The following is a 23,780-nucleotide window of genomic DNA, read 5'->3' as shown; positions in this document are numbered from 1 at the left end:
CTCAAGCCCAGGTACAACTAAGCAACCATGGCAAGTAACAAAGGAATGGCACCATGATTCACAATAGCAGAGAAGACCTGACAAAAATCAACCACGTGCCTTCAACTATAGTCCTTGGCAGCTAGGCGTGCTTTGTACCCAATATCTTCAAATCTTTGAGTTCCTGACTTCTTCTTCTAGACCCATTTGCAACCATTGATCAATTGGTGGCTTCACGAACTCCCATGCATGATTCTTGTGAAGAGACCCTTAACTCTATAGTCCTACCAATAGACTGCTGAAGAGATTCACTTCAAGTGACAACTTCTGAATATGTGTAAGGCTCATCAATACAATCTGTCTCCACACCACTGCTAAAGCTTAAGCAACAAAATCTGCACTGAAGTATCTCTCAGGTAGTTTAATCTCCTCTCTGTGTCTGGCAATGGAATGCTGATCCTTTTGATATGCTTCTTCAATTTCTACATTTTCTGGAACATCTCATAGGGTGTTTTGAAATGAATTGGACTTTGATAATGGGATAGGATGATTGGAAACTGTTGTGATAAAGGTCTGGTCCGAATCTGCAACTCCACTTGCTCAACTAACTTGATTCCGACATTAGGAGGAACAGAATAGTCGGAACAGAATAGTCCTCTGTTTTGGGTGAGGCATAGCTATCTCATCAATTTTAACACCCTATTGGTAGTGACTTTGGATGCTATGGGCACCACAACTTAAATCACTTAACACCAGATGCATAATGAATTAAAATGCATTTCTTGGATCTAGGTTCTATCATCAATGTGTGCACATGTAAGACATCTAAAAACTTTCAACAAAATAACTAACATGGTTGTCTGAGCATATCTCTGGAGGAGTTTTCAACTCAATAGAAGTTTGTGGACTGCAGTCACCAAGGAGCAAGCTGTAGTAGTTGTCTCAGCCCAAAATTCCTTAGACAAGCCCATTTAAGAGCATGCACCATGCTCTCTCTATCAAGGTTCTGTTCATGCACTCAGCTACACCATTTTGCTGAGGTGTCTTAACAACTGTGCTATGTCTCACAATGCCCTTAGTCTTGTAAACTCATTGAACTCGTCATAACAGAACTTCAGTCCATTATCAATTCATAAAAATATGATTTTCTTTGTGTCTTGTTCTTAATTAAGATCTTCCACTACTTGACAGTGACAAAAACATCATTTTTATGCTTCAAGAAGCATGCTTATACCCTTCTAGAAGCATGTTTCTTGCACCACCTTTGAAGGGCGCCCAAGTTGGATCCCTAAAGTTTGAATGTGATTGCTTTAGCCCTGTGAAGTAATTTACAGAATTCAACACTTTCTACTTCCTAAATACACAATGCTCGCAGGTGTCTACCCCACTTTTACTTCAGCCACATAGAAGATCCCTTCTACTCAACACAGTCAGCCCTTTCTCACTCATATATCCTGGCCTCATATGTCCTAACCTGGTGACATTTGAATCAGAGAGATGAAGAGGAAACAATAGCACCACCAGTAGCTCCAGAATTTCAAAATCAAAACTCTTCCTCTACCAGTGTACATGTACCCATAGTTTTCAAACTTGGACCAGTCACCAACCAAGTGAAGCCATTAGGTTGGTCAGATCAGTGGGCCAAATAGGAGCAGTGATGTTGGCATGACTTCATGATACACACACACACACACACATATATATATATATATTATTTTATTCATGTATATGTATATCACAGAAAATTAAAATTACACCATTCTGTACAATAGTACAAATATGTTGTTCAAAAATCATAATCACCTATTAGCCAATAGGAATAAAAAACATTGGCAAACATCTAAAATAAAATTTGTACTAATTTTAATATTTTTCTTAAAAATTCTTGAAACTTATTATTGTTAAAACTTGATATACATTTTTGGCCCACAACCTAATAGCTTAAGCTTTTAGGTAAAGTGGTAATCTAACATGGTATCAAAGTTGGTTACCAGATGGTCCTTAGTTCTAGTCTTGTTGCCTGCGTTTATTGGATGGTGCTTAAAAAATTGTTGCATTCCCTAATAGGTGTTATTTATCGTGTGTTTCTCACTTCTGTGCTCTCGAGCTGCATGTGCAGGGGAATGTTAAGCTTGAATACATTGTTTGCGCACAACCTAATAGCTTAAGCTTTTAGATAAAGTGGTAATCTAACATTATTATTATTATTATTAGTCAAAACAAATATTGAAAAGCATAGGTTGAGAAATGTCACAATTCAATTATAATTTTATACTAAGTTGGTGTGCATATGTATTGCCTCTATATGTGCGTATTTCCACCGTTTATGTATGCACTCTATTTTGTCTGGGCCAATTTTGTGCCCTCAAATGCCTTACTCAGGGTCTTATTTTATCTTTTAAAGGTCTTTTGAGCCCAACACTCTCTCTCTCTCTAACTTAAATTTCACTAAAATTACAATTTTTTTAAATTCTTTTTTCTACCTTCCTTGAAAAAATGAGATCTTCTAGATTTTCCTTGAATAATTGACAAACTGCCCTTATTATTATCAAAATCTTAAAAAAATCATTTTCATATTGCCTTATAGGATTTTGAGCCGTTTTCTCATCCAAAGTCAAAAAAATTGAAAAATAGAGATTTGTGTTCATGGCCAATTCCTCTCTCTAAGATCGCCCTCAAACTCTCTCTCCTCCTAACTCGCTAAAATCAAAATGAGAGTTATTTCCCAAGGATCTTTCTTCACCACAACACTCCATCCCTTCACATCAAACCTTGATCCATCACCTTGATCCAAACAAAAACCCAACCAAAGCCCAAACATCACCCTAAACACTGCTGAGACCCAAAATTACCACTTCGAAACCATGGATACCCCAAATCCTCGCATCAAGCCCCATTAAACATCATCGAAACATCATCGAGCCTACTGAAACCTTAAATGATCATTTTGAACCAAAATAAACCGTTGAACTGTCAAACCAAATTGAAAATCGAAACCTTTACTTTGGATCAAATTCAGCAAAATGGAGACCCCAATTCTCACATCAAATCAAATCAAACACCATCAAAACCCTTAATTGACACATTGAACACAATTGAAACCCTAAATTGACACATTGAATGCAATTGAGACCCTAAAATGTCACATTAAACCAAAATTGAAACATTAACCTCCAAAACAACCCAATTAAAACCCTAGACAGCCCAATTAAAACCCCAATTGAACCTTCAAATTTCAGTTTCCCCAAAAATTGCACCCAACCAAAGTCCTAATCACAAAATTGAACCTCAATTTGAATTAGGCACAAAACTTGAACCTCAATGTGAATCCACATTGAAAACTCCAACCTAAAACCCATTTAAATTCAAAATCTCCTAAAGAAGGTTTAATTGAGCTCAATTCTCTAACTAAAGTCTAATTACACATTAATTCTATAAAACTGAGAATCAAATGGATTTTAATTGTGAAATTTGGATTCAATTGAAACTCAGTTTCACGCATCAAGCCCTAATCCCATTATAAACCCCTAATTGACCCTAATCCCATTTCAATACTCTAATCACCCTTAACCTTACTTTTATTTTAAGTTGGCCTATTCTCATGGGACCACTTGGCCCCAATCAAATTGCAACACATGCCCCCTAGGTGTCACTCTCCCATTGGGCAAGTACACCCTTAGTTGGCAGAGGACACTTGTCTCCTATATATATCATCCCACAGGACACTTGCCCCTCATCCAATGGCTCAATAAACTCTCCAAGGAAAGCCTCCAACACAGAAATTGCTTTTGCCCTTTGCCTCATCTACAAAAGTAACTCTTGGGCTTGGGCAAAAGGGCTACTTTCTCATTGCTCAAAAAGGGGCCACTCTCTCACATTGCTCCACACACATTGGACCATTTCTCTCCTCCATTCTTCCCTTCCCTTATTTTTCTCCCAAGCAAAAAAGCTCATTTCTATACTAGGTAGCTCTCTTTTATATTGATTTTGGAGGTTCATATACCTTTTCTTGACCTTTATTAAAATAGGAATCATGCATTTTTTGTATGTTTTACTTCAGGTTTTAACTCTCATTTGTTCATCTAGGTGCTCTTGTTTTGATACCTTTCTTGATCTTTATTAGGCTAGGATCATGCATTTTTTGTGTGTTTTACAGCATCTTTTTTACTCTCATTTGTTCTTCCAGGTGCTCTTAGTTTGAAAGATTAATGAGTGTGCATGTGTGTTTGTTTATTTTCAAAAATATTGAGTGATTGACCATATTGTGAGAATCGATGTGTGTATTTGCATGTGTTTATTGGTGATTATTTGTTTTTTTGAAGCAAAAATCAGAATGACAGTGATTATGTGTAATCTAAAGCAAAAAAAAATAAAAATGCATTATTGTTTTTTGTGTGCGCTCTTGGTGAAAATCAGGGTATGTAGTGTTGTGTTTACAAAGAAATGCAAGAAAATTAATGGAGATATGTGCTTGTGTGGTTTCTTTGAGAATATGTGTCAGAGTCGGTGCTAGTACAGTGAATGTTTGTTTTGCATTTGGGAATCTCAAAGTTAGGAAGTCTGCAAGTGCAGGCCACGTGAGCACAGTGCAGTCATGAGAGCATGTCCAAGAGTGAGGAAAGAAAAAGAGTGGCTGTAATTTTTTTGCTGTGGAAAAAGAAAACAGGCATGTAAGAGAGCAGCATGGTGAGAAACCAGAGGAGTTTTACAGAGTATGAGAGGCAAAACTATGGAAGTTCACGAGAGAGAGAGAGAGAGTGTGTTTGGTCCGAGAGTGAGAAATATTGAGATTTCAGAGGGGCTGATTAGGGGGGAGAAAAATAGAAGCACAGAGTGCACTAAGAGCCACCGGAGGTGGCTGAAAGCAAAGCATGACTGGCTGTCACGGGCAGAACACTTCACACCTTGTGAAGGGCCACGTCACGTGGCACTAGTTACAGCACTCTTGCTTGACTAGTTAGCCAAAAGTATACATCAGTTTACCACAAGAAAACATTCACAACCATCGAATGCAAAGTAAGCAGAAGCAGTAAGCAATGATGTGAGCAAATAGACAAGAGTCACGCAGTAAACAGTAAAGCAATGTGATTCATTTTTAACACCCCCACAGGTAAAGTGTGTTTAGCAAGGGAAGCAAGTAGGCTAAATGCATTTACAAATGCTAGTGAGTTTTACAATGATTGATGAACATTCACCATCCCCTAAAGAACTTTCTGCATTGTTCTAGCTCTGACACTAGGAAACATAAAACCGACCAAGGAGACATGCTCCCATTTTACAGCAAGGCAATATCACACTCAATGAATAAAACCTATATTTCTATTTATATGATGGTTACTGTCTCATGTACAAAAGACAAGTGGTCACAGGCAAGCACAATGCCTAAACAAGCTCTGCTCATTGAAAATAGTGGAGGTTCCTAGTATGGTGACAATACAGAGAAGGAGATGAGCCAAAGAAAAAGGAAGAAAATTGAAGCTCCAGCATGTGCATGGCCACTGGTGACAAGCGGAAATGATGGATGGAGGCATCCAGTTGGCCGGCCAGCCAAGGCGGCAGCCATGGCCATTGGAGGTGGTGCACCCCCCCAACCCCCCCTTTTTGTTTCAACATGCACAGATGGGGAGGAAGAAGGAGAAAGAGGAGGGAAACATCAACTCTCTAACGCATGGCATTTGCTAGGTGCCAGGCTCCAATTGGAGCCAACTTAAACCATTGCTTGGGTGGGTTGACTCAATCTGACCCGAGTTGATTCGACTCTCCACTCCTTTGTTTCAACTTTCAACCAATTTGGTCGGATGTGACCCAACCTAGTACCCTTTTCAATTTATCTTTTAATCATTCTATTGTTTTATTTTATTCCTTTCCTTTAAAATTCATAGAGAACACAAAAAAAATCAGAAAAATATTCAGAAAATTCCAAATATATATGTAAAAACTAGGAAAACATCTTAAGATTCAGAATTCAGAATTTTCATAAAAATTCATAAATTTCAAATTTCCAAAAAATGGAAAAAAATTGCAGGAAAAAACTTTAATAATCTCAAATTTTCTAGAAAAATTCAAAATCTTGGAAAAATTTCTAAAAAATATCTAACCCCCTAGAACCTTTTTCTATGAGTTTGATGTCTTTTGGTGTGTAATCTATCTCTTTGCATGTCCATGTGGGTGAGTGCCCTATAATGGAAATGTGCTTATAGAAGTACTTAGACCTCATTTTATACTCCTAGAGGCAGATTGTCTAGTGAAACCCCCTTTTTTGAGGTCTCATTACATGATTTGAAGTGCATGGTGGTTTTTTATCTCAGCTTGAACCAATCGGTTTTTATGTCCCTTCTTGCAGTAATTGTAGTAAATACAGATCAAATACTCACATCTAGAATTTTATTTACTATACTAGAATTCCTTTCTTTAGCCCCTCCTCCAACAACTTTGCCTTCTCTTGTTTTCATAAACACTAGTAGTCTAGTACTCATATCTTCACCAATCTTTTCTTTTTGATAGTAATGATGCTCAAGCATCTTCCAAAGATGGCATCTCTTACCAATCAACATAGTTTCTTTAAAATTGATCTATGAAGTAGACAATGAACACAACAGCAACAAAGCTAAATCCTCATCATTATATTTCACATCCAAAATTTTCAAATCTACAACCATTGCCTTGAATCCATCAAGATAGGATTTAACAGATTCAGCTTTAGTCAAATGGTAGGAGTACAAATGCTACTTCAGAGAAAGTTTGTTTATGAGGCTTTTATTCATACACAAGAACTCCAAGATGAGTCATAGAGGAGCAAAAGAGGTCTCATTTAAAACATCCAACAAAAATTTGTTTGACAAATGCAACCCAATCTAAGCAAGGCATTTACAATTTATCTTATCCCTCTCTTATTTCTTAATGGTTTCTAACCTCTTCTCCATCCTTCCCAAAGCATCTTCAAGATCCATCTATGTTGAGATTGCAAGCATCTCTTATCAAAGAATAAACCCACCCAACCTCATTCAAATGAAAGAAAAAACTGTCCAAGCCCAACTAACCCGCAAATGCAAGATCAATGTACAGGTTGAGTCCAGTCCATGCCACTAAGATCAAGCCCCTGCATCCCTGGAAAGCTTATGTAGTGGCAACAAAATGCGTGAAATGCATTACCCTTTGGCTCCATCCCTCAGGAATGAGCCCAATATTTGTGAGCCCAAAGCATAAGAATTCAATACAAACTCAAAAACTGTATAAATGTAAAACCTACAACATTAACACTGAATATAATGCATTCATATTTCTACAAATGCTTCCTAGAACAGTATACGACCCCTCATCCAGATCTAACAAATCTAGGGATTACCTTCACAGCAAACAAGACATTAAACTAATCAGGAAAACATAACCTTCCATTGAGGTTTCTGGAAGTGGTGATGATCAGCAGTCTCCCTCCCACTATTTGGGAATCAAAACAAAAGGTAAAAGAGAAAAAAGGAAAAGAAATTCCTAGATGCTGATTTGGTAGGGTAAGGGAGGAGAGTGATTGGTGAATGAAAATTGCTTCATCTGTGGGCACACACCTGTCATTTGAACACGTATATTCACCCACACAATTTTGTTAAGTCAAAATTTAGCATCTTGTTAATTCTTAAGAGGTAATGGAAGATGGAGAGAATATATGCTTTCTAATAAAGGCCGACGACTTCCATATCTCTAAATGTTGCAAATATGCGCCACAAATTTAGAGCTGTCATTACGTGGATTGCCTGGTAGATGTTTGGGATAAAACAACCCTCATACAAATGATGAAGGAATAAATTAAGAGAATTGAAATGACAGGCAGACATAGAAGGAGGAGCAAAGACAATGCTTAGCTTCAAAAATTTCAGTATGAAGTTTATTACCACAAATGGAAACAGCCAAGAAATTCCTGATCCACTTTGTCGAGCTGTAATTGTTGTTGGGCCACCCAAAGATGGAATCCAGAAGAAACCTTCTGTCAGCAGTCCCTTTAAGCAGGAAGGTTGAAAAATCAGCATTAAAAAATTTGTCTTCAACATATTAAAAGAACAAAAATTTATGCATCATTTCCCATACAAGAATGAAATATTTTAACCTCATTTGCCACATTTGAAAGAGCTTGATATAGACCTATCCAAACTGGTATAGTAGCCAAAGTTGGGAAACATCCTGCTCACAAAAGCAATTTTGATAGGCATTAGATTATAACAGCATTTTGACCAAGGGATAGAAAAGTCACAGACCCACATTTTTTACTAAGTTCTGAATGTTTACACTGGTCATAGCAATAACTTGTTCCAACATAAACTGATAAGACTCAATAATAGTAATAACATGAAGTCACATCCTTGTCTGGTGAAGGTCATACACAGATAGCTAGGTCTGGTCTTTCTTTTCATGGCAAAAGAAAGCACCTCCAGATGAAGATTACTATTGTTAATCTTCTCCAGTATTGCCATCTGGAAGGAAAGAAAAGAAGGAAAGAAATTTTTTGTTTTAATAATGATAATACAGCAATATAGGGAAGGTGCATCAGCAACTGACAGCATATATATAATCAATGGCACAAATGTCAGAAGCATATGAGTAATACACTTCAATGTTTTTGAAAGTAAAAACATTAAATGCTAAACTTTTCTTGTTCTGATTTTTTATTCCTCTCTTTTTTTTTTTTTTTTTTTGGATTTTTTGGGGGGGGGGGGGGGGGGGGGTTGGGGTTTGAAGGAGGAGCTTAATGAAATGTTTCTCTACTGGTCATAGACCATGCCGAAGCCAACATAAACTGATATGACTCAATAATGATGACATGAAGTCATATCTTGACTGGCATGCAGAGATAGCTAGGTCTAGCCTTTCTTTTCATGGCAAAAGAAAATACCGCCAGATGAATATTATTCTTGTTATTTTTTTCATCAATTTTGCTGCCTGGATGGGAAGAAATGAAAGAACGAACTTTTTAATTTTAGTAATGATAGTATAGCAATAAATGAAGGTGTTCATCAACTGATAGCATATAAACAATCAATGCACAAATGTTAGAAGTGCATGTAAACACTTCAATATTTTGAAAGTAATTTGCTTGATCATGGCCGAGATACAAGTAATGCAGTTAATGTTTTTGAAAGTAATCCCATAAGCAATTCAATATTTAACAAGCATGTGGTCACAAAATAATGCACAGAAAATCGAACATAAAAATGAAATATATGAACTTTAAAAATCACCATAAAAAAATTTTATTAGAAAAAGTTCACCATGCACACTAATGCATTGGTCTATCTTAGGAACACATAAAATAAAAACAATACTAATTAGTTAAAATATCTTAAAAGCGTAATAATTTGATACAAGGAACAAAATAGAAACTTCCTTTTCACCATCAGAATCTTTTTTATCAATGAGTCATTCAAACAACTACTTTGATACTTCAAGATAAAATAAATAATCCTTTGCTGTTTTTCTGCCTTTGCTTCAGCCATTAGCTTTTGGGGAAATTATGAAACTTTCCTGCTTAAATGAGCCTTAATCCCAATTCCCAACTACTCGAGGTCATGTTCATTAATCCTTTTTCTCCATTTGAGTCTATCAAAGGCCATGTGCTCCATTAAGTTGTTGGTCATTATGTCCTTTTTTTTTTCACCACTACAACCCATGTTTACTTTGGCCTTCCTCTAGGTCTTTTAGCAACTTCAACCAAATCACTCCCAGTTCTTAGGGCTCGTATTGATTAGATATTTGATAATATGTTTTGGTATTGGAAATATATATCATAATAGTCCATGTACTGTCCAATGCCTTATTTTTTTTTTTAAAAAAAAATTGATTTGTTGAACCAAGAGTCTGCATCTGTGACCGCCAAAACTGATAGGTGTATGGATCATACTTTTAACCATGGGGCACTTTTACTATTTTAAAAGCAAATGAAAGGTATACCTGCCAGAGGATTAACCCCAGCCTGCCTATAAAGCCTTGATGTCTCAAGTTGTATCCTTTCCTAAAAGGAAAAACAATTGCAGAAGAAAGAAATTAGAGAGCACCAAACTTCATTTTCAAGGAGAAAAGAATATGAAATTACTTTTTCATGTGATCTCTCATCCACACAACAATACAGTGGAAATTATTGAGTTCGCAACTGAGATTTGAGATACATGGTCAATTAATATCCTATAGAAATAAGTAGCATGAAGTTAAGCACACAATGCACCAGAATGCTTTTTAACAAGAATCATTTGATATTGACTTCCCTTTGGCGAGGAAATTATAGGAACAAAACCAGCAGCAAATGCAACAATAATATGGTTGGCCTGATTTCTAACAAGATGCGAATGATATATAGGAACTCCAGGAACTATTTTATTTTTGAGAGCTTTCCTTGTGACTCTGATGATGTTTTGGAAAAGGATTATTGAGGATGTTAAGAGGCAGGATATCTAGGATTTGGGGATTTGCTGACTTATGGTAACTGTTCATGTAATCTTTCCTTCTCATATCCCTTGTAATCTAATACATTTCTACTTTTTTTCCGAAAAAAAAAAAAAAAAATCTGTTCAAATGCCAGAAAACTGGAAAAGGAGGTGATTTTTTGCTCTTTTTTTTTTAACGAAAATAGAAATGGAAAATAAGACTGTTTTCCACACTTGAAGAGGCCCTTAGGTTTTAAAGGAAAAGATATGAAGATTTTTATTTTTCCTTGCACAGACCTCCCTGCATAAACACTAAGAGGAAGTCCTCATATAGTCCATGGCTTCATGCAATTTTCCAGACAGAAAGTCTGGTACAGACAACAATTTGTTTAAGAAATATAATAAAGGCACAGAATCACAGATGAACAAAACAGTATGGAATAAGATATTTTTCTCTAGGACCAATATTTCAGAACCAAGTTTCCATGAACCCAAAATTATTTCTTTTTTTTGTACGTACATGTTCTGTTTTAAACAGAATGAAAGGGCATGCACTTATTAATTTTAAAAAGGAAGGTACAAATACAAGGTTGGCCTCAAAATTTTGATAGAATACAACTGAGAATGTAACCTGATTGCCATTATATCTTTCTTGGATGGCTTTGATCTTTGGTTGAAGGTTTTGCATAGCCAATGTTGATTCAACCTACATATACAATAAACACCATCACATAAGTGTCAACACAGCCAAAAGGGCACCAGATAACATCCTATGCATGGATATGATTCACCAATTGCTTCAGTATTATTTTTATTTTTTTTGAAAAAAATTAAATAAAAGAAGAAAGAAATAAAGAATTTTAGCTAATATTTTTTAAACATCTCAAAAAAAGGTAGCCAAGTGCACAAAGCTCCCACATATGTGGGGTCCGGGGAAGGGGCAGATGGCAATGGGTTGGTAGTACGCAGCCAGCCTTACCTTGCATTTTTGCAAGAGGCTGTTTCCATGCCTTGAACTTGTGACCTAAAAGTCTTTTAGAAAATCTGAGCAAGGGGCCCAGAGGCCACAATTAAGAATTTAAGATTTTAACTGTTAAACTAAGGATGTTGAATATTGTACACATAGCATTTAGATTTTGTTCTAATTAAAATTCTTAAAATCAAGAGGGAGCAACAATTACCTGCTTCTTTGTCAAAGGATATGTCGCAATTTTAACAATAACAGTAAGCAAAATAATAGCGAATCCATATGCATAAGGCACATGCACAGCATTAAGTCCATCCTTCAACACCTACAAACAAAACAACCATATTATCAACACAAATTAATTTGTTTTTCATATATGCTATAATTTTTAAACATATCCAAAAGGTAAAAGTTGCTACAAAATGAGTCTCAAGAGGATGAATGGTATAACTCCAAAAAATAAAAGTGATGAACATGTTTGTGGAAGTTAGGCATAACACTTGTACAAGATGAGATAAGGGAAGAAAGATGGTTTTAGCTCTAACAATTTAGGCCAAATAATGCCCCACTGAGGAAGAGCGAGCTAGTTAATGTAAGTGCCTTTAGGAGGAGGGGTAGACCTAGAATAACTTGGATTACGTGAATGAGGATTTGAGAGGCTCCATTTGTCAAAGGATATTGCCCTAGATTGTGCATAGTGGCAGAACATGATTCATATAGCCGACGCGACCTGGAGGTTACGGGTTCAAGGCATGGAAACAGCCCCTTGCAAAAATGCAAGGTAAGGCTGTGTACTATAGACCCATTGTAGTACGTCCCTTCCCTGGACCCCACATAGGCAGTAGCTTTGAGCACCGGGATGCCCTTTTTTTTATATTATAATTTTTAAACATTAAATGAAAACCAACAGCAAGCATCCCACAAAAAAGGCCTTTAAAATAATATAATTGTGAAGTAAAAATATGATGCACCAGCAAGCTGCAACAAAAACAAAACTTCCGCCGGTATTTACCATTTTGGATCAAACATGAAAAAAATGAAAAGACATGGATTGCATAAATAGACTAGAATCTTAAAATATATATATATACAATAGTGGTTTAAACCATGGATTGCAACTCTTGTGTGCAGGAAGTTAAATAAGCTATTTAAAACAATTTACCCAGTCACAGTTTTTTCATTTTTCATTTTTTTTTCCAAAGCATGGATTAATGCAGTTAAGAATGATTTGACAGACCTCCAGCTTTTGGCAGCTATTGCCTTAATTCAAGCACAATGGTGGAAAAAAATTGATAATATTGGGTTAGCCTCTCTCAATCTAGAAATTATAAATAAAATAATATAATTTTTCCCAAGACCACATATAAATAAAATTCTTTTTTCATAATCATACAAAAATGAAAATCCTACAACTTTCTCGCGCATTCTTATTCTTAAGTTATTTCATATAATTCCCTTGGAAGTTTCGAGAATACTAGTCTAAATAAATTAGCATGTGAAACTAAGCTTTAAGCTGACCACAAATCCAAAATTGCTTCATGACAAGAATTAATTTTTTAAAAAAAGATTCACGTCAATAGGTGGTGGCTGTTATCACTTAGTATGCTTTTTCATCATAATTTTTTCTCAAATCTTGATGAAGTTTTGTTTAAAAAAAAAAACAGGGAGATAGAATGGGTATTCCAACAATACAAAAAGACCAACAATGACAAGGATAAATCCCCTAATCCACACACAAATAATCTAATAAAATGTCAAATAGAAGATAACCTAATCCCTTCTGAAGTTTGCAACTGTTAAGGCTTGATATAAGTTGTTGGCCCGCAACCTAACAACATAAACTTTTAGGTAAAGTGGTATTCTAACATGATATCATAACTAGTTACCAGGAGGTCCTGTGTTCTAGTTTTTTTGTCTGTGTTTATTGTGTGGTGTTTAAAAAATGACTGTATTCCCTATCATGGGTGTAATTTATCATGTGTTTTATCTCTCCACATGCTGTCAGGCTGCACATACGGGGGAGTGTTAAGGCTTGATATACATTGTTGGCCCACAATCTGACAGCTTAAGCTTTTAGGTACAGTGGTATTCTAACAGCAACCATTCAAATATTGGAAGAATATAACTCAGCTCTTTCAAAAATTCTCTGATGTTGTTCTCTCCAAACCTTCCACATAATACCCATAGGTTAAACTTCAGAACTCTTTTCTCATCACTATGATTCCTCTCCAACTAAGTTGCATACCTTCAGATCATTGAAAAGTCTTACGACCATGTCAGAATTTTTTGGATAAGATATTTGCTAGAAAGGATTTTGGTGAGAGGTGAAAGGCTTGGATGAGGGAGTTCTTGTCAAGGAAAACCTAAGGCGTGGTTTAAGGCTTGAAGGGGTGTTAGGCAAGGGGGTCCACTTTCTCCATTTTTGTTTGTTCTTGTAGACAGCTTGAGTAGATTGGTACATAGGGCTGTGGAGGTTTTGTGAGAGGGATTGGGGTGGGGAGTTAGGAGGTGGTGGTGTCTCATCTTTAGACAATACTATTTTCTTCATCTTTAGACAATACTATTTTCTTAGGCAATCACAAAAAAAGTCTTTTGAATGTGCTTACTACTTTGCAACTGCTTGAGGGGTTTTAAGTTTAAAATTGGGGAAGAGTGGGATTTCATATATTAATCTTAATTCTAATAGATCTTTGGAGTTGAATTTTGTAAAGGCCTGATATACATTGTTCACCCACAACCTAATAACTTAAGCTTTTAGGCAAAGTGGTATTCTAACATGTTCCCTATATTGGGTGCTGCTTATAGTTTGTTTCTCTCTCCATATGCTATCGAACTGAGTTGGCGCACAACATAATAGCTTAAGGTTTAGGTACAGTGGTATTCTAACAACCTTTTTGGTGAGCTGTAGCATGTTTGTCTTTTGACTTACTCAGGGGTACACGAAGTATCTAAGCATCTGGATGGGTGAAAGGGTGCTTTATTTTCTTTAGGTGGGCATATCACACTTATTCAGGCTTGACTTTCTAGTAACCTCTTTATTTGTCTAGTTTTAGAATTCCTAGAAGAGTAAGCCAGTAAGATTGAGAGCATTTTGAGAGACTTCCTCTGATTTGGGTTAAGGAGAAGAGAGATCATTTGGTTAGTTAGGAGGTCATTCATAGGTCAAAGAAGGAAGGGTGTTTGGATGCTGGTAAGTTGGTGTCTAAAATCACAACTTTAATGGGTAAATGGTTTTGGTGCTTTCCGTTAAAGGAAAAATTCCTTTGGCACAAAGTTATTTAAAGTAAGTTTGAAATGTAGATAAATAGGTGGGATGTTAATTTGGGAATACTATGTTCTTTTGGGAGTCCCTGAAGGTGTGTTTCACATATCTACCCTCTCTTTATCCCTTATACCAAATTTGTTGTGGGTAACAATCCTCGCATTCATTTTGAGAAATATTTTTTGTTAAGTGATTTGGAGCAACGATCCCCACATCCATTTTGGGGAATATGTTTGGTTGAGTGATTGGGAGCTTTTCATTCTTTTCCTTGTTCATGTTGTCTATCCTTGGTGCATAACGGTATCATTTTTTTTAATCTCAAATGGGCAAAGCATCTCTTGGGATTTCTATTTGAATAGGTCCCTTATGATAGGGAGATAGAGGAGCTCTCTTCTTTGTTGTTGTTGGAAGGTCATCAATGTTCCAATAGGGAAGGTATTCAGTCCTACATTTTAGATTCTTCATAGATTTTTTCTTGTAAATTTTTTTAGAGCATTTACTTCATGTTGGCATGTTGTACTATTTGGAAGGCTAAATTCCCCTATAAGATCAAGGCTTTTATTTGGTTGCTTGTTTTGAATAGAGTTAACACCATCCATCTGTTGCAAAGTATAAGGCCTTTGAAGACTTTATCTCTGGATGAGTTTCCTTTATATTTCATCTTTGTTTGCGTTGTTCTTCTAAAGGATTTGGAATAAGTTGTTCATTTTGTTTGGAGAGTACTAGGTTTGCCACATTCAGTGGAGGATTTCGCTGGCTATTTCTTATATAGATTTTAGTAGGAGCGGAGATGGCTCAGCCTTGAGGAGATGTCGGATCTTTGCAGCTTTGTGGAGAATTTGGTAGGAAAGGAAATGCATGTGATTTTACAGGGAAGATAATGATATGTTCTTTGCTCTAGGACAGGATTCATTTTTGGATTTGCTTTGGTCAATCGCAGCTAGGAGTTCTAGAGGGGTTTGCTTCTCAGATTTACAATGAGATTGACACACTTCATTATTTTTTTTGTACTTATCTTCTTAGGAGGATTTCTTATTCTCTGCTTTGTACATTCTTTCCTCCTTAATGAAATACCCTCTTCTTTTATCCAAAAAAACACAGAATGCCTTCACATAAAAAGACATTAACCAGGAAACTTCAATTCGAGCCTAAACAAAATATCAAACAAATGCAAATGGACAAATGCAGGAGCAAATAAACAGCAGTCCTGCAGAAGCAGCTGAGCAGTAGTTGCACTCACACCATGAGCTTTATGCATGTAATGATGTAACCCCCCATTTGCCAATGTAAACCCCCTCTTACAAAAATCAGCTATGGTCAAGAATTTGTCTAGCATAGCTGTCCAAACAATAAATAAATAAATAAAAGAAACTTCTGGAAGGGATTTTACATTTCCAAATGCTGTTACAAGGGAATCATCCTGTATCAGCAATAAGCCAATACACCAACAATAATTTTTCATAAGCAAACATCCATGACTACTTCCCTAGTACTGTATTAATGGGAATTCTTGCTGGAAAGGCATTTATTTTTGTTAAGATTTGATTAAAATGAAAGACCTAACTTGAAGATAGGTCTCTCCCTCTATTTATAATACAAATTAAATACATTCTAACAACAATAATACCCTTACTAACTCTCATTAATTAACATACTAACACACTCAATAATAATAATACTAAAACACATAAATAACCTCTAACACTCCCCCTCAAGCAGGAGCATAAATGTCATATGCTCCTAGTTTGTTACAAAAGAATTTAACACAAGCACCCCACAACGCTTTGGTAAACAAATCAGCAAGCTGCATGTCTGACTTCACATAAGCAGTTGTAATGAGCTTCTACACAAGTTTCTCCCAAAATGTGCTTCGTCCGCTCATGACAGACCAGGTTGGAGGCAATATGAAGAGCAGCTTGATTGTCACATATCAACTTCATAGGTTGAGAATGCAAAAAACCCAATTCTTCTAACATGTTCTTCAACCAGAAAAGTTAACAAGCAGTGTGAGCCATAGCTCTATATTCTGATTTAGCACTTGACCTTGCCACCGCAATTTGTTTCTTACTCTTCCAAGAAACCAAATTACCACCAACCAAGATATAGCACCCGATGGTGGATCTCTGATCGAAAGGCGATCCAGCCCAATCTACATCTATATATCTATGGATATAAGTGTGACTGATCATGATATAAAGACCTTTCCTCATGAATACGCTTTATCCCTCCAAAATAATCTGCGATACTCCTATCTCCTTGTTGTAACTGAAAGTGCTCCTAGAGTCATAGTATAAATCATACATACATGTATTTGACATAATCCCAAATTTCCTTGCACGTATCTAGATGCATACACATCCGTGCAATCTGTGGCTCCATCAATTCCATAAAAGGGTAACAATCAAGGCATCTTCTTGAACCCACACATCTTTTCTCTTCTCATAAGAAGGATTAGATTGGAGCAAGTGGTCAGATTTCCCTAATCCTGCTAAATAAATACGAACAGCCTCAGACCGTTGAACATAGTTCTTTCCATCCAACTTTTGAGTCGTTATTTGTGGCAGTGATGGAGGAAACATATTTTTGGGATTCATAGATTCCATCCCAACACTCACAATCAGCAACCACACAAAAAAAAAAAATTAAAAATTAAAACTAATCAGGAAAATCACAAACTATGTGAAGCACCAACACAACCACGAACGAGGTGAACAACTCACCAACGGATATAGCATTGCCACAGCCTCACAACTGAACATGCGAACACTGCCACAACTCCAAAAAAACTAACAAAGAAGCCTTCACAAACCTTGCACAGAAATTAACGGAATGCCATGAGTGCATAGTCGAAAAAGGTTGAATTTTTTAGCAAAAAACTGGCCTAACAGCTTGATAATATAGTCTAGAGAAGGAATCAGAGCATGGCAGAGGGGAAAAAAAAAAAAAAAGTAGCCGGAACTTCAGACACAAGCCAGCACATGGGGTCAGCCCTGCCGGAATTTGTCTGGCACGTGAGGGAGCGTGGGGGGTCCTCCGGCGATGGGGTTTTGTGGGGTGAGTCATCGGGGGGGTTTGTTTAGGGGTGTATGGTTGGTTTTGTGAAAAAATATGGGATGGAGGTGGATCTGGGAAGGACAGCCGCGGGAATGGTGTCTTCCGGCGACAGCTGAGGGAATATGGTTTAGGTTGGATCACGTTCTAATACCATGCTAAGATTTGATTAAAATGAATGATCTAAGTTGAAGATAGGTCTCTCCCTCTATTTATAATACAATTTAGTTACATTCTAATGACAATAATACCCTTACTAACTCTCATTAATTAACATACTAACACATTCAATAATAATGATAATAATACTAAAAGACATAAATTACCTCTAACAATTTTTTACCAAAAAACCAAAGTAAAAGACTATACGGCAAATTGTGTATGGTGGCATACTATGACTCACTAAAAATCATCACCAAAAAAGAGTTCACCAAAATGGGGCCAAAAAATGTTTATTTGAAAGTTAACATACCCAAAAAGATGTTGAAAACATGTCTTCATTGCTGGATTTCCACCATGGACTATGGAGTGAGATACCCCCCAATACTACATACTTTGGAACTGCAAGCATTGTTTATTTCCATTGTATCAGATGAGATATAATTACAGGTCCATGTTGATTTCCCTCACGTTCTATTCTTCCAACTCAAATGGTTGTTCTATTAGGTTCTTTTGGATTGAAATTTAGAGTGCACTTCATTGCATCCAAATAATATTAAGGGCCATGAAACATGTTGGCAAAAAAAAGCAATCAGCATCAAAGCTAAAAATCAATGAACAAGAAAATTTTACAATGTTGAAATTTTGTTGTCCTATAAGTCATATTACCATGCTCTATTGAAGTATTTGGTAACTAATCACAATGATTGGCCACTCCCTCTATTTATAATATATATATATATATATATATGTATATATATATTCGAAAACCTCAAATTTAGTGATAGTGCTCACTTATGGCAGAGGAAAACCGTGGTTACAAACATGCCACAAGGGATTTCCAAGTAAACTAGCAAAACCAGCCCAGGCAACAAAACCAATACAAGCCTAACAAAACCTGTACTATTAACCAACTAAAACAAACTAAACAAGCTCATATGAAATCAAAACAAAACAAACACGAACAAAAACAAAATACCTGCAAACTGATGTCAATTACCTAAAAAACAAAAACCTGAGGAAAACATAGGAGAACCAAATGATGACATTTAAAAATGAAGGCTTGGAATACTCATCTTATCCATACGAATTAGACCTCTCATTTTACTCGGCAGCAATCACCTACAAAATATCTCCTCGTGTTGCCTCCCTCGCCTTGACGAACCAAGTAATCCGCCACCTGATTACCTTCTCTAAATTGGTGTTTTATAGAGAACTGAAGGCCCTGTAGCTCCTCCTTTAACAATTCCCAAAAGTCTCATAAGTACCAGGAAGAGCAAATTCCAGATGTAATCCATCCCACCACCAATTCCGAGTCGCTTTCAATACAAATATTCTGATATCCCAACTCTTTATAGAGCCAAACACTAATAGTAAAAGCCTACAACTCCGCTCTATTATTAGTACCTGACTCAAATTTTTCAGAGAAAGCAGCCTTAATATTACCTGATGAGTCGCAGATGATACCACCACCACCACAAGAACCCGAATTTCCTCTACAAGAGCCATCAATATTTAGCTTCAACCAACCTATAGGAGGCTTTTCCCATACTACTTTTCGAGGAGTTCTAACATTTGGTGTTATCATTTTCACTTGAAACTCTTCCAATAAATTCTTATCAATAGAAGGCAGAGAACCCTTCACGCCTTTTGCAATTTTAGCAAGCCAAAACCTCACCGATAACCAAACTGCAATCTTGACTCATACTTATCTTCCATGCGAGCTTTACAACGTTTGAGCCATAGTCTCCAAGAAATTATAATAGGTAACAAACCGATGATCGTACCTTTTTGGGTTGATTTTTTGGCATATTTGAACCATCTACTAATCTTCACCCTCCAAGGTTCATCATCAAAGTTTAAAATTCCCAAGACAGACACTGCTTTCTTCCAAACCATACTTTCAATGGATCTCGTACTCAAAACATGATTGAGAGATTCCTCCTTTTTATCCACGCAACAGTTGCAACATGAGACCATATCAACTCCTAGTTTCCACACTCTCTCATCTACAGGAAGACATTGGAACATGACTTTCTACATACACATCGATACTTTCTTAGGTAGAAGTTTATGCGAGACCCAATCCATCCACAGGTACTGCTCCCCTTTAATTCTTATCACCTCCCAAGCCAAGGCAGTTGAAAATTTTCCATTTATGAAAGGCTTCCAAACATACACATCAGGCCCCGTTTTGTGCTTTATAGACGACAACAAAATTTCATCTATTTTGGGGACCCCTACCAAATCTTCCGTCATATCAGTATCCCAATTCTCAGACTCCCAACAATCTTGAATCTTAAACTTAGGATGCTGGACCGTGTGAGAACACTCCGCAAGGGGACCACTGCTCAACCACTTATCAAACCAAAAGGAAGTTTTTCCTTATCTAACCTTCACATAAACATTCTCATTGACTTCTAGAAAGACCTTTAAGATTGTCTTCCAAAATCAAGAGCCCGTAGGAGCATATTTGATTGAAGCCATTTGACCTGATTTAACGCATTTAGCCTTAAAGAAACAAGTCCAAAGATTATCTAATGTCATCATTCCTCGAGCAAACTTCATGTGAAAAGATCTTTGAACATCATTAACGTCCCTTATGCCAACACCCCCTTCATCTAGGGGTATACAAACCTTTGACCAAGCACACCATTTCATTTTTGCCCTACATTACTCTCCCTCCCATAGAAAAGAAGAGAGAATGAAATTAATATTTTTGAAATGCTGATCTTGTTGGACAATAAGAGAGTTGATTTCTCCTTATTGATTAATTGGCCAGACCAACTCTCATACAAATCCAACGTATTCAAAAGCATCTTCAAAGATCTTCTTTCCCCGTTAGCAAAAACAAGCAAGTCATCCGCATATAATAGATGAGAGATTAAAGGAGCTCCTTTGGAAGATAAAAATTTCCAATCCTGCCTTCCTCAATTTTTTTTTTTTTTTAAATAATCTAGAAAGAATTTCTTCCATCAACATAAATAAATATAGAAATAGTGGATCACCTTACCGAAGGCCCCATTGAGACTTGAAGAAACCCATATTCGTACCATTCATCATGATCGAAAACCATAGGGCCTTAACACATTCTGCTATCAAGTTACAAACATTACTAGAGAAGCCAAAACCCTCCAAGACCCAAATCAAAAATCTCCAGTCAACCCTATCATAAGCCTTTGTCATATCCACTTTAAATACTACATTTCCCCTTTTACTTTTTCTGTTGTTTGAGTGAACCATTTCTTGTGCCAGAGTAATATTTTCAAAAATACTTCTACCCGAGAGAAAAGCCCCTTGCTCCAGAGAGATAATTCTGTTCACGCAATGCGTCAATCAACCAACAATAATTTTTGAAAAAATTTTGTATGCGACAGAACACAAGCTAATTGATCTGAACTTTTCAAAGCTTCTTGGATCCTTCACCTTAGGGATACGAACAAAATACGAGGACGTGAAAAATATGGGTAGAGACACTCCATAGAAAAATTCCTTGGCAACTTCTAGCAAATCCTCTTTAACAAAGTCCCAACAAGATTTGTAAAATCCTGATCCAAAACCATCAGGTCTTGGACTACTATCTTTTGGGATAGAATTTAGAGTTGTTTTCAGCTCCATTTCTGAAGGATCTTTGACCAAAATACTCATTTTCTTCATCTGATATCTCCCTAGAGATAAGCTGGCTCAAATCAAGTAATGCTCTATTAGATTGTTCCGAGAGAAAATTTTGAAAATGCTTAACCGCACCTTCATGAGTCTCATTGGGGGACACCAGAACCGTACCATCCTCTAAGACCATAGAATTAATCAACGAAGAATTCCTTTTTTGATTAATAACCGCATGAAAAAACTTGGAATTTTAATCACCCTCCACCAACCATCACTTCTTCGCAAGCTGAGCAACACGAGTTTCCTCTCTTTTTTCCCAATAATCTAGTTCACATTTTGTAACCACGAAGTCTATCTCCACCTCCTGACTATATCCCGTTTGTAACTGCTCCTCCAAGTCTATCATTCGATTCTCTAAATCCTTGATATTAAGGTCCATCCAACCAAAGACCTCTACATTCTAACTTTTTAAAGCAACTTTTGCCATTTTAAGCTTAGCAACCAACTTACACATGCCCGAAACCTAAACTGGTTGCATTCAAATCTGACGTATAAAAGGGAAAAAATTTTCGTGGGAACTCCACATATTTTGATACCTGAAAGGAGGTGGCCCATATCTTGTCAAGTCATTTGAGAAGTGAATTAGCATAGGTTTGTGATCCGACGTCTTCCTCGCCAAGTATTCCAGCCTAGCAGTTTGAAAACGATTAATGAACGGCACATTCACAAGAGCCCGGTCAAGCTTCGCCCATCTCCTAGTCGGACCAACATGCCCATTAAACAAAGACATGTGCCGACCATGAAATTTTAAATCAACAAAACCACAATTGTTTAAACAATTATTAAACTCCTCCATAGCAGCCAAAGGTCTAGGCTGCCCCCCATAACAATGACCACAAGCTAACTCATGCCTAGTAACATAGCAATAGCACATACTAATTGAAAAAAACAGCCAATACCAACCCCCCTCAAGCTGGAACATAAATATCATATGCTCCTAGTTTGTTACAAATGAATTTAACACAAGCAACCCCTAGGCCTTCATGTATAAATCTTCAAGTTGCAATTCAAACTCCACATGAGTGGTGGTAATGACCTTCTGCGCAAGTTTCTCATGAACAAAGTGAAATCAACTTCAATGTGCTTTGTATGCTCATAGGAGACTAGGTTGTAAAGAATATCAATAGCAACTCAATTATCACACACAACTACATAGACCGAGAATGTGGAAAACCAAATTCTTCCAACATGTTCTTTAACCAAACAAGTTCACATGTAGCCATAGTGTGATAATCTACTCAGCGCTTCGACTTGGTCAGCATAGTTTGTTTCTAGGATACAAAGTTACCACTAATAAAACTAAAATATCGGGTTGTGGATCAAATGTCGGAAGGTGACCCAACCCAATCTGCATTTGTATATTCCTGACTATATGTGTGACCTTAATTGTGATATAAGAGATCTCTCCCAAGTGCTCCTTTGAGGTATCTAAAGATGCAAATTACAACATTGTGATGAATCATTCTAAGCGAATCTAGAAATTGGCTCAAAACACTTGTTGCAAAAGATGTATCCGGTGGAGCAACTGTAAGACAGTTCAACTTTCCAACAAGTCTCTCATACCATCCAAGGTTGGCCAACAAATCACCCATGCGTGGCACTAGCTTGGATTCCAATATATCAATCTCATTCAAAAGGTTAAGTACATACTTTTTCTATGACAAAACAATTCCATGTGAAATTTGGATGCTTTATACCCAAGAAGTATTTCAATGGTCCTAAATCTTTAGTCTAGAATTTAGTCAATAGAAAATACTTTAGGCATTAGATATCATGATCATCACTAGCAATCACAATACCATTCATATACATAAGCAAAATCCTACCAAATACAAAACTATGATAAAATTAAAAGTGATCTACCATAGGCCAAACTCAAGTATTACAACATTGAATCACCCAAATCACACTTTGGAAGTCTACTTTAGACCATGCAATGATTTCTTGAGCCAACACACTAAGCCTAACTTCTAAACAATAAATCGAAGTGAATGCTTCATATAAACCACCTTTTTAAGATAACCATATAGGAAGGCATTCTCCACATCTAATTGACGCAGCGGTAGTAACAAAGAGATGAAAAAACTTAATAAGGCAAGTTTAGCAACTGGGGAGAATGTGCGTAAATAATCCAAGCCGTACATGGTACACTTGAGTATATCCCTTGGCAACAGGGCAAGCCTTCAAACAATAGAAGGAAAGAAGCATGGATTCAGGAAGATGCATTGATTGTCTCCCTATAATGGAACTTAATGGAACCCTAGTTCGCATAGATGTGCATACATTT

General features: G+C 36.7%; 1 protein-coding gene across 2 annotated transcripts in view; it reads right to left on the bottom strand.

Moving 5' to 3' along the window:
- LOC131149550 (inner membrane protein PPF-1, chloroplastic) overlaps nt 1–23,780 on the bottom strand; it is a 51,848-nt gene that overhangs the window by 15,445 nt on the left and 12,623 nt on the right. For both annotated transcript variants that reach the window (XM_058100093.1, XM_058100094.1), the window contains exons 2-6: nt 11,567–11,677; nt 11,017–11,091; nt 9,916–9,976; nt 8,078–8,151; nt 7,866–7,970 (exon numbers count right to left, since the gene is read on the bottom strand). In XM_058100093.1, the coding sequence (XP_057956076.1) occupies nt 7,866–7,970; nt 8,078–8,151; nt 9,916–9,976; nt 11,017–11,091; nt 11,567–11,677 (426 nt within the window). The remainder of the gene's footprint in view (nt 1–7,865; nt 7,971–8,077; nt 8,152–9,915; nt 9,977–11,016; nt 11,092–11,566; nt 11,678–23,780) is intronic.

The sequence above is a fragment of the Malania oleifera genome, chromosome 2, assembly GCF_029873635.1.
Source record: "Malania oleifera isolate guangnan ecotype guangnan chromosome 2, ASM2987363v1, whole genome shotgun sequence".
NCBI classification, from domain to species: Eukaryota; Viridiplantae; Streptophyta; class Magnoliopsida; order Santalales; family Ximeniaceae; genus Malania; species Malania oleifera.
This window is presented reverse-complemented; position numbering and strand designations above follow the sequence as displayed.